This window comes from Myxine glutinosa, chromosome 6 (assembly GCF_964187855.1).
Source record: "Myxine glutinosa chromosome 6, kmMyxGlut1.1, whole genome shotgun sequence".
Taxonomy (NCBI): domain Eukaryota; kingdom Metazoa; phylum Chordata; class Myxini; order Myxiniformes; family Myxinidae; genus Myxine; species Myxine glutinosa.
Window position 1 is genome coordinate 105,753,824 of NC_136266.1, and position 10,901 is coordinate 105,764,724.

The 10,901-nt window shown below is 41.5% G+C and overlaps 1 protein-coding gene across 3 annotated transcripts in view; it reads left to right on the plus strand.

Moving 5' to 3' along the window:
- The window catches only part of LOC137430145 (folylpolyglutamate synthase, mitochondrial), a 56,917-nt gene extending 46,257 nt beyond the window's left edge, over positions 1-10,660 (plus strand). For all 3 annotated transcript variants that reach the window (XM_078780322.1, XM_078780324.1, XM_078780323.1), the window contains 7 exons: positions 1,714-1,888; positions 2,093-2,179; positions 2,297-2,394; positions 2,714-2,763; positions 4,528-4,603; positions 9,110-9,170; positions 9,634-10,660. In XM_078780322.1, the coding sequence (XP_078636448.1) occupies positions 1,714-1,888; positions 2,093-2,179; positions 2,297-2,394; positions 2,714-2,763; positions 4,528-4,603; positions 9,110-9,170; positions 9,634-10,118 (1,032 nt within the window). In that variant the 3' untranslated portion in view covers positions 10,119-10,660. The remainder of the gene's footprint in view (positions 1-1,713; positions 1,889-2,092; positions 2,180-2,296; positions 2,395-2,713; positions 2,764-4,527; positions 4,604-9,109; positions 9,171-9,633) is intronic.
- Positions 10,661-10,901: the final 241 nt, after the last annotated feature.

Genomic DNA, 10,901 nt, shown 5'->3' on the forward strand with positions numbered 1-10,901 from the left:
GAGGGCCTGTGATGATTCCGGACGATCAGGGGGACCAGAGCTAAGTCGCAATTGCACGCTTTATTTTCACCTTTATTTTTCCCTTTGTGTGTTTCCAGGTCTGTTTGGGGACGTCCCATTTAGGAATCTTATTTTTATCGTGCATTCTTTGTTGCCGGTATTTTTGTTCATTTTGAATCCGTGTCGGTTTGACTTGATTATCGCAGGTTCGAAGACGTCCGGTGGGACCCGTGAAGGTAAGTTCGTCATTCTCCTTTCCCTCGCATGTAAAAAAAACACCGTCATTTTTGACTGAACGCCTCGGAGTGTTAGCTCATTCGGCTATCTGTTTGCTTGGAGGATTTTAATCCCTAGGAACACGACAATATCTTAACCAAAATCGAATCGATTCGGTCTTATCACACACCCAACCTCTCGACCAAGTTTGGTCCAAATCCACCTATAACGTTTTGAGATATCCTGCTATATATCGGTTTTACCCCTATCACTCAATGGTGAAGAATCACTTAAAAATTATAGTAGCCGGATCTGGATCTTCACCAAAATCTAATCATTTCCTCCTCTTCACATACCCAACCTCTGCCAAATTTCGTCTGCTTCCGTCCACAACTTTTGAGATATCTTATTCACAGACAGGGGTGAAAACATAACCTCATAACCTCCATCCACCTTCGGTAGCGGAGGTAAAAACAGGGCTGGGCCAATGTCCACCAAATTTTGCATTCGTGCTGGTAGTACCGAGGTGGGGGGGGAGGGGGGGGGGGGTGGGGGGGTATTTGCAATTTTTCACCTGTACAGTAAACCACAGGCACACAGGTGCAAGTGGTTTACTGACCCCCAACTGCAGGCAGGGAGGATTCTTAGCCATGGCACATAATATATTTGCCCCAGCTACCCCTCTATCCCCACACCCTTCCCAAAGCTGCTCCTAAAGCAGGTGTTTTCTAGTTACTGAAATATTTAATGGAATACAGTAACAGCAAACAAACAAGGTTTCATTCTTATTATTGTGGTTTATGCCAATGTCACTTGTTACATAAAAACAATTGTATCAACGGTCCTGGAAAACAACTTTTTATCCCGGAAAACCCCTGGAAATTTGGTCGTACAAACCCTGCATGGCCAATTTGATGTATTGGCATTTTCAGTAGCAGGATGCTGTGAGCGAGTTGCTTTGGTCTGTGATAGTATTTGACCAGAGTGTCATTATTGAGATCACCTGATCAGACAAAGAATATAGTAATCCTTCATTCGGTCATTTGACTTATTCATAACTCTGTGGTGATTGGTCTAACGGAGTACAAAGACATGGCAATTGACCACATGACGACAAATATTGTGTGTTGAGTCGTGCGTGTTGTCCTGTGTGCGTTTGTACTTTTCGTTAAGTTTGTGGAACTTGTTTATGATGTGGTATGCCATATTGTTTAATGATTTTATAAAACGTTTTGTTTTTATGAGGCTTTCCAGTCAAAACTCTGGTAGGCAAAGAACCAAGTAGATGATGCACACACTGAGTCTTCATCTTTGTTTCAGTTTCTTGATCATCTGTTTATAATGTTAATGAGTGCACTAACATTCGTGTTCACCATTGGCTGGGTTATCGCTAACATTTTGTTCCAAAAAATCTTGCATATGGATTTTTATTGGCAGTTCTGGCTGAAAACCGGTTCATTTCCTGCTTCTTCTTTCTTCTCATTTGCACGATATCAGTGTCCGCTGTTCCTTTGTCCAAACCTCTCGGACTTCACGGTGAACCGGTCGATGGACAAGGAAGTGAATGAAATAGGAGACGGTGTCACATTGTCACTCAAAGGAGAGCACCAGCGAGATAATGCAGCGCTCGCCCTGTGCCTTGTCAACTTGTGGTTGCATGATCGTGGTCACGGTGAGTTCTTTGGGGGTGCACGGGGCTACAAATGAGTACGAAATTGAGGACGAAGTGAGTTGGAATTGAGTAAAGAAGGGATTAATGGCTGAAAAGGTAAGAGGTGGGATCAGTGGAAGTACATCACAAAAAGTAAGATAGAATAAACAGGAAGATGTATGCAAGTGTGAAACTTGTTGCTTACCATTACCTTCATTTTTGCAGCTGTAACAACTTCCTCATTTTCACAATCGTCCTCAAACGATCTCACTCCTGCACGTCCATTCTGCCTCACTCCTGCCATGCACAAAGGTTAGTTGTTGTGCTTCGCAGAAATGAATTCCAATGAATAAGGTTTAAATGCAGTACTGCAGGCCTCCATGGCTTGGATGTCCTTTTCAGGACTGGTTATGTTCAATGTGCATACAGGGTTGGCGTGCACTCGTTGGTTGGGGAGAGCACAAGTTGTACCCTGTGGTCATCTCACTTTCTACCTTGATGGTGCACATACGAGAGAAAGCTTGCAGGTAACCAATTGCTATCATGCGTGGCCCTCTATATTCACATTGTGTGTGTGTGTGTGTGTGTGTGTGTGTGTGTGTGTGTGTGTGTGTGTGTGTGTGTGTGTGTGTTGAAGTGAAGGATGATGACCGCAACGTGTTTTTTTTGTTCTTTTTTTTTTTTTTTTTTTTAACATGAATAACAAACAAGGATGTGATTAGATAATGGACATGTCAACATGGTCAAATGATATTTAAACCTGAGGACATATCATTATGCAACAAATGATTAGGCAGAGACAACCAACAGGTTGACTCTTTGTCTTCTATTATTTCTCTCCATTAGGCATGCCTGTCATGGTTTGATGTGGAGCAACAACGACTTCCCTGTCGGGGGTGAGCAATCTCTGGATTTGGGTGATGAATGAGCTGGTCATAGAGTCCATCTTCAGAGCAATGCCTGAAGTGTGTTAGAATAAGAGTGTTGCATCGTTACTTGACACCCATATCACAGTTGTGGAAGGCCTCGCTGTGATTATAGGTGCGTAGGACATTTTAAAGTAAAACTAGAAAGCATCTCAAAATGCATGGATATTGTTTATGGATGTGATTTTTGCCATTGGAAGATATTTATTATGAGGTAGCTCCCCAACCCCCCGCCCCCATTTTACTAAAATGAGAAGCGTCCATCCTTTCGTTCACACGCTTAATTTTAATTGAAGGATTCTTGCTGTGGTAGAATTTAAAAAATGCACCGTTTGAAAGCAAATAATTGATTTACTTGGAATAAAAATTTGTCTGTTTGATTCAAGGATGCCTCTTTTAAAAGCCCATCTTTCTGGGTTTGAAGAAGAAGCAGGACCGTGAGCTTTAATGTAGTAATTCCGACTGTCGTAAAATAATGAAAAATGGTACCGCTGGAATGCTAATTTATAGGTAATCTAAAATGTACATTTAATAATGTAACATATAGATATATAGGAATGCTAATATAAAGATTTATATGGTTGAAAAGGTAATAATCAATTTACTTGGAACAAAAATTTGTCTACTTCACTATAAAGACGCCAGTTTTTAAAAGCCCTCTTTCAGGGATTGAAGAAGAGGAAGCTGGGCTGAGAGTTTAATGCAGCAGTTCCAATGGGAACATTTATTCTACAAGAGCAGGTGTATCCCGGTGTGTACCCCGGTTGAGAATAGGTACACCGTATCCCTGCTCATCGTAAGAGGCGACTAAGGGTTGGCGTCAGGAAGGGCATCCGGCCATAAAAACATTGCCTCAAACAGGGAACCATGATTGTCATGGGGCCCGCAAGGCTAACCCCTGCTCTAGCAGGGAAAATGGCCTCAAAACGATCATTCATATTCATTCATTCATTCAGCAGGAATCCTTTATAAGAACATGTAAGGAGCACACGAGATTACATGTAGTAATATTTCTCGAAGAAATAGTAATATGTATACCGAAGGAGCACACAAACAACCATAGCCACCACTGCAGCACCAACAATAACGGCACTCTGTTGCGCGCATACCTCTGCCAGGCTGAACAGTTTGTGTTTTATGTTCTGCATACGGAACTGAACCAAAATCGAATCGCTTGTTCTTGTCACCTACACAAGTTGTCCACTTGGTTTCATCCAAATCTGTCCATAACTGTTTGAGATGTCGTGTTGGCCCCATCTCTGTGGTGAAGAATCACTTGAAAAATTAAAAAATTCTCACATCCGGATCTGGATCCAGATCTTCACCAAAATTGAATCAATTCCTCCATGTTACACACTCAAATGTGTCTATTAAATATCGTCCCAAATCTGTCCATGATGTTTTGAGATATCCTGCTCACAGACAGACGAACAGACAGGCTGGGATGAAAACATAACCTCCGTCAACCTTTGGTAACAACAACATGTTATAAAAAAAACATTTTTTGTGTGTTTCACTTCGTTTTACATTCTCATTGAGCTTCACAAGTAGATATGCAACATGTTTGTGTCGTACAACATACTGTCTTTTGAATAAACCCATCGGTGAAGCAACAGGTATGCACGGCTAGTGAGGATGAATGTCTTGTGACTTTAATGTCCACCTCTTATGAATTATTATTTTAAAGATCTTCAACTCTCCCTTCCCATTACCTACCTTTATTTTCCTTCACAGGATATCTCCACAACGAGTTTTGCTCTTCAACATAACTGGCCAGAGAGATGCACAGAGTCTCCTTTCTCTCCTGCAGGTGTTGTGCAGCTTACCTGTGAATGTCTTGATTACAAACACAGCCGATTAATTTGCTGTAATTGAAGATGGGATCAACATTGATAAATGTAAAAATAGGGGCAATACACCTGACCCGCTCACCTGGTAGAATAAAGCAGTATACTACACCGACTAAAGGTATTTTAAACAGTATCACGGTATTTCCAAACAATTTCAATGGTGGCTAGGAGACAGGATGGTGTGTAGAATCATACTAACGTAATCATCAGACTTTCATCAACAAAAAATACCTATTTTGGGGTACAACCCCCTTCCTTTAGACCCCGATATTTTTTTTTTCCCCAACTCCGTGAACAAACATTGGTACATCACGGTGATAAAGGTTGTGGTCAAATTTCATTGAAATTGCGTATGTAGTTTTGGATAAGAGAGCAAATACCTACTTTGGGGGGTTCAAACTCCCGTAGATCTCCTTAACCACCGTTTAGAGGCCATTTTTCCCCGCAAAGCGGGGGTTGGCCTTTTTCGGGGACCGTGGTTGTTGTTGTTTTTTTTTGGTTCCCTTTTTGAAGCAATGTTTTACGGCCGGATGCCCTTCCTGCCGCCAACCCTGTTTGTCGCCTTTTTACGACACACAGGGAATTACCAGTGAACTGGTACTCAATTAGCCGACCTCGGAAGGATGACAGGCTCAGTCAACCCCCCTGGTGTTAAATCAGCGATCGACCGGGATTCAAACCCAGGATCCTTGGATCCTAAGCTGGCACCCTAGCCGCTAGCCCAACACCAGGCCTTAGACCTCAATTATTTATTTTTAATGTCACGAACAACCTTTGGTATATCACGGATGACGAACAGAACGTTGTGGTCAAGTTTCATCGGAATTGTATGTGTAGTTTCTGAGAAGAAAGCCAATGCCTATTTGTGTGGTGGTGGGGGGAGGGGGGCAAGCACCCAACCCCCACCCCCTGGAAACCCCTTCAGGACCCGATTTTTTTTATTTATTATTTTTTAATGCAGTGAAAAAACTTCGGTGCATTCCGGGTGATGAAGGTTGGGATCAAGTTTCATCGGGATTGATTGTGTTGTTTCAGAGAAGAAAGCAAATACCTATTTTGGGGGTTTAAACCTGGACCCACTTTGACCACTGGTCGACCCCTTTAAGCCCCAATTTATTAATTAATTTATTTTAATGTCGTGAACAAACTTGAGTTTCAACTTTCAACATACCAAATATAATTTTAGCCAAGTTTGGTCACAATCCCATCAGCAGTTTCAGAGAAGTTGCAAGTGTTTACTGTCTGACAGACTAATGGACGGACGATGTACCATCCAATAAGAACTGTTTCAGGTGAGCTAAAAATGGAGAAATTTGAGCCAATCATAAGCCTTTAAATTTGGCATTTCTGCTTCTCCTCTTCTTTCCCTCCTCATCTCTTCCTCTCTTTTTTTCCTCCTTTCTTCCTTTTCCCACGTGTGCATGAAGCACAAAGGGGGTAAGCGATCGGTCAAGTACATACGTACGTTTCTGAATTTTGTCAAGAGCATACATGGAAAACCGTTTAACAGAGGAAATTGAAATTTACCATGTGTTACATGACCATTTGATAGTGATTCCGAAGACCTAAAAGACCAGAGGACCCTTAAAAACCCTCTGTCTTCATTTTGCTAAGAGCATACATTGGAAACTGTTCAACTGAGGAAATTTAAACTTTACCACAGGTCACATGACCATTTGATATAGCGAGTACTGCTTGGATTACGCCCGCCCACTCAGAGCTTGCATGGTCAATTAAACAATGCCTAATGCCCAGAGACAGTTACTTCCTCACGTTAGAAATTAGAATCATTGTAATCACTTCAGCCTTTATTGTGCTCGGCTGGTGGGAAAAAAAAGAAAAAGAAGAAAATAAATAAATAAATAAAGCGAAGAAGTACAATTCCCAGTTTTAACGATCTCCCGATTTATAACTTACTTTAGCGATCTCTTCTGGCGTCTATCAGCCTTGGTAGTTATGAAAACACTCGAACGAGAATAAAAGCTACTTTGCAGAGGCGAAAAAAGCTACTTTATAAATAAAAGCTACTTGATACTTTGTTAGCGCTCTCCAAGAAACTAGGTAACTGAACACATCCCAGGTTCATTACATGTTGGCGAGGATAAACATCCATGCCATGACATCTTTCAGCCATATTGATGAATTCGTCGCTCTTTTGGAAAATTTTGACATGACACTTGCAACGACATTATTGTATGCAACGGTGTTGTTGTGCATTACTTAGTGATTAATTAGTCATTGAATCGGTATGTTGGAGTACAAATGATTTATTAAGGGAAAAGGGGGGATGGGGTGAGGAGGTGATGTGGGGTAAAGTTACTTTCTAGCCACCCTGTACTGGGTTTAAAACTTTTGTTTTATTTAAATTTAATTATATATTTAAATGCTGCAGAACACAAATTGCCTTGTTTGCACTTCCATTCACAAAGCTAAGATTGTGCTCGGAAACGTAAAGCAAGAGTTGAAATGTCCATTCCCATGTCCTTAATCTTTAGACTGCATGTGGTAGCTCTTCATTTAATTTGAGCAGTTTGTTTCACGTAAATTTATAAAGGTGTTAATTTATGACAATAAACAAATTTGACTGTTGTCCAACTATTAATTTGCAATTGGTCACTGGCTTTGACACCAATACAAATTTTTATTATGAACCCTAAGCATCAAAAAGCTACATATATCGACCAAACAGCTTCAGGTGGAGCACCTCGCTGTCATTAGAGCATTTAAATTGCATCGGATGCGGCAATAAATGCGAATTGTTGCTCCCAGCTTGCCAGCTTGATGACAGAAGACGCCATTTGCATTTTTGCCACCTTCATCCCTACCCAGTTTAGAATCCCATGCGGACGCGGGCAACGTGATAGTCACTGATAATTTGATGAATTTACTCTGAAGTATAAATATAATTGGAACAAGCGTTACGCCTAGGTCCCCCGTCGGTGAAGTGATGTGAGTTGACAAAGTGGAAGACGCAGGAAACATGGAAGAGTCGATAATATTTGCGAGTGGGTTGGAGACACACCCACACACCAGATTAGAAGTTAGTAGTTGGTTTATTTTTCAAGATATTCTGCTCACAAGGTTCAGACATATATGGTGGTGGCCATCTTGGATTTTGACGTGGCGACCCAATTTTCAACAGCGTTCTTCCTTATCCGTAGATACACCCACACACCAGATTAGAAGTTAGTAGTTGGTTTATTTTTCAAGATATTTCGCTCACAAGGTTCAGACATATATATGGCGGTGGCCATCTTGGATTTTGACGTGGCGACCCAATTTTCAATAGCGTTCTTCCTTATGCCTAGATACACCCTCACACCAGATTAGAAGTTGGTACTTCGCTTATTTTTCAAGATATTCCGCTCAAGGTTCAACGCATGCACACGCACACGGACGGAGGGGAAAACCATAGTCCCCCCTTTCGCTCCGCGGTGCGACGGGGGACAATAACCCAAACTTTTGCACAGTACTATATGTACGAAAGCCCATTCAAGATCAAGTATATACTAATACACACCCAAAAATATTTAAACTAGAACAGCACTCGGTAGAGAGCATATCTTCACCAGGCTGAACAGTTTACGTTTTGTATCCCACTGATGGGCCAGATGTGGATCCGGACCATAACCAAAATTTAGTCGGCTTGTTCGTGTCACCCAACCAACTCATCCAACAAGTTTTGGCATCAGACGTCCACAACCTTTTGAAATATAATAGTCCGGCAGCTAAGCTAAATATAGCATAACAATTGTGCATTTTGTGAGGAAAGCACCAAATTTGGCACACTTGCAGACAATCATATTATGAAAAGATCTGGATATTGGGCCATCTCAGATTCAGAGATTTGATTTGATTTCTGCCCCATTCTAATGTTATATATCGCTTTGGCCCTTTCAATGGTGAAGAATCACTTACGATTTTAATAAATACTCGTATCCGGATCCGTAATTGGATCTTCACCAAAATCGAATCGATTCTTCCTTGTCACACACCCAACCTATCGACCATCTCGGATCCGCATCCGGATCTTCACCAAAATCTAATCATTTTATCCTTGTCACATATACAAACTCTCTACCAAATGTCATCCAAATCTGTCCACAACTTTTTGAGATATCCTGTTTGGAAACAGACAGACAGATAGACAGAGGTGAAACCATAACCTCCATCCACCTTCGGTGGCAGAGGTAATTATGTAAAAATGTATATATTTTGGGAGGGAGCAGGTATGCAGGTTGAGACCTGTTATGCAGGTTGTTATGCACAAACTGTTATGCAGGTTGAGACATATAAATTGAGAATTGCCGCATGAAATTTCCCAAAGTATTCGCAATACTTTGTACAAAACCCGAACCCTAATCCCTCCCCTTTTCACATCTGAGTCTGTTTTAGATAAACTGATTAATAATTTCCTCAAAAAGGTTTCATGTGATGTACTGAAGTCTTATTTTCCTCTCTTTCAGGCATACACGTTTGATTTTGCCATCTTTTGTCCCAATATCTCGTCCCAAAATCAGAGTCAAGGTACCTATTCCAACTTTTACCAAACCTTCACTTGATTAATGGGTGCTTTTGTTTTTCCGTAATTTGCCTCATTACACTCACACGGATCATTACATGTCATACGATGTTGCTTTGTATGGTGTACATGTCATGCGATGTTGCTTTGTATGGTGTACATGTCATACGATGTTGCTTTGTATGGTGTACATGTCATACGATGTTGCTTTGTATGGTGTACATGTCATACGATGTTGCTTTGTATGGTGTACATGTCATACGATGTTGCTTTGTATGGTGTACATGTCATACGATGTTGCTTTGTATGGTGTACATGTCATACGATGTTGCTTTGTATGGTGTACATGTCATACGATGTTGCTTTGTATGGTGTACATGTCATACGATGTTGCTTTGTATGGTGTACATGTCATCCGATGTTGCTTTGTATGGTGTTTGAGTAATTGTACGATTTATTTCTCCACAGATCAGAATAACCTTCAGGTTACACCTTCTGCCATGATCAAAGCATGCTGGGAATGCAAGGTATTGTGGGATAGGCTGGAAAAAGAGAGTCCTTCCCTCTACTCTCGTCTTCACAAGCCATCCTCTGTTCCTGCTCCGTCATTGGTTTTTCCCAACATTTCTGATTCACTCGATTGGTTGAAGATGTGGACTCGTGTGATGAAACGTGATGGACAAGACAGAAAAAGAGAAGAAAATGGAGGATATGTGGAGGACATTGAGGAAATGAGGAATGGAAGGAAGAAAGCAGAAATCCATGACGGAATCAATCGGTGCTTTGACGAGGGATTCGTGGGATTGAGGCGGAAGGAGACGGCCCATAGAGGAGAAGGAAAACAACAGACGATGGAAGAGGATGAGCAGGAGCGGGAAGTGCTCGTGTTAGTTACTGGAAGTCTCCATCTTGTGGGTTGCACCTTGAAGGTTTTGCTTTCCAATGTTGATTAATCATCCGTCTGCTTCCATGTTTCTCTCCATTCTGCCTTTACACCTCCGACTCTTTCACAAGATATACCAGCATCACCACCGATCGGTTGCTGCTTTTTATCGCCTGGAATTTCATTCATTACAAGGAACTTTTTTTTAAATCACGTGAGCCTTTTAGATGAATTTGAATGATCTTTTTTACTGAAAACGGATTTTTCTCTCGGCCTCTGTCTTCATTTTTTCTCCATTCCAATCCTTAATTTTCCGCTCATTTTGTCCTACTTTTTGGCTTGTCCAAACTTGAATTCATCAATACTGCGCTTCCTTGAACGCCTTTACCAGATTGTCCTTCAATCGTGTCATTGTGCCATGTGTGATTGATCATCACCATTGCTTGGTGGTTAAATGTGAAACTGCTCTTTTAACCATTGAATTCATTGAAAATTCATCAGCTTGGAATGTTTACAGACATTTTCGTCCTTCCTGCTGTGTGCAGGTATCTACAAACTGCATCGGTATTTTGGGGACTGTAACTGTTGCCAAATAAATGTATCATACTAAAATTCTGTCTCTGTCTTGAAAACGGCTTGGCAGATCTCCACCCAATTTTCCATGCATGCTCATGATGCCACCTGTCCCCACCCATCCACCCTTTCCTCCCCTTCCGAGGACGGTGAGGCGAGTGGTGAATTTACCCCTGTGCACGCAGTTCGCCGATCCCTGCCGGAGAGATGGGGTATTACTAGCCACGACGAGACAATAAGTTTGCCCCATGTCCCTCGTCCCCTCAGGTGTTTCGTTTTT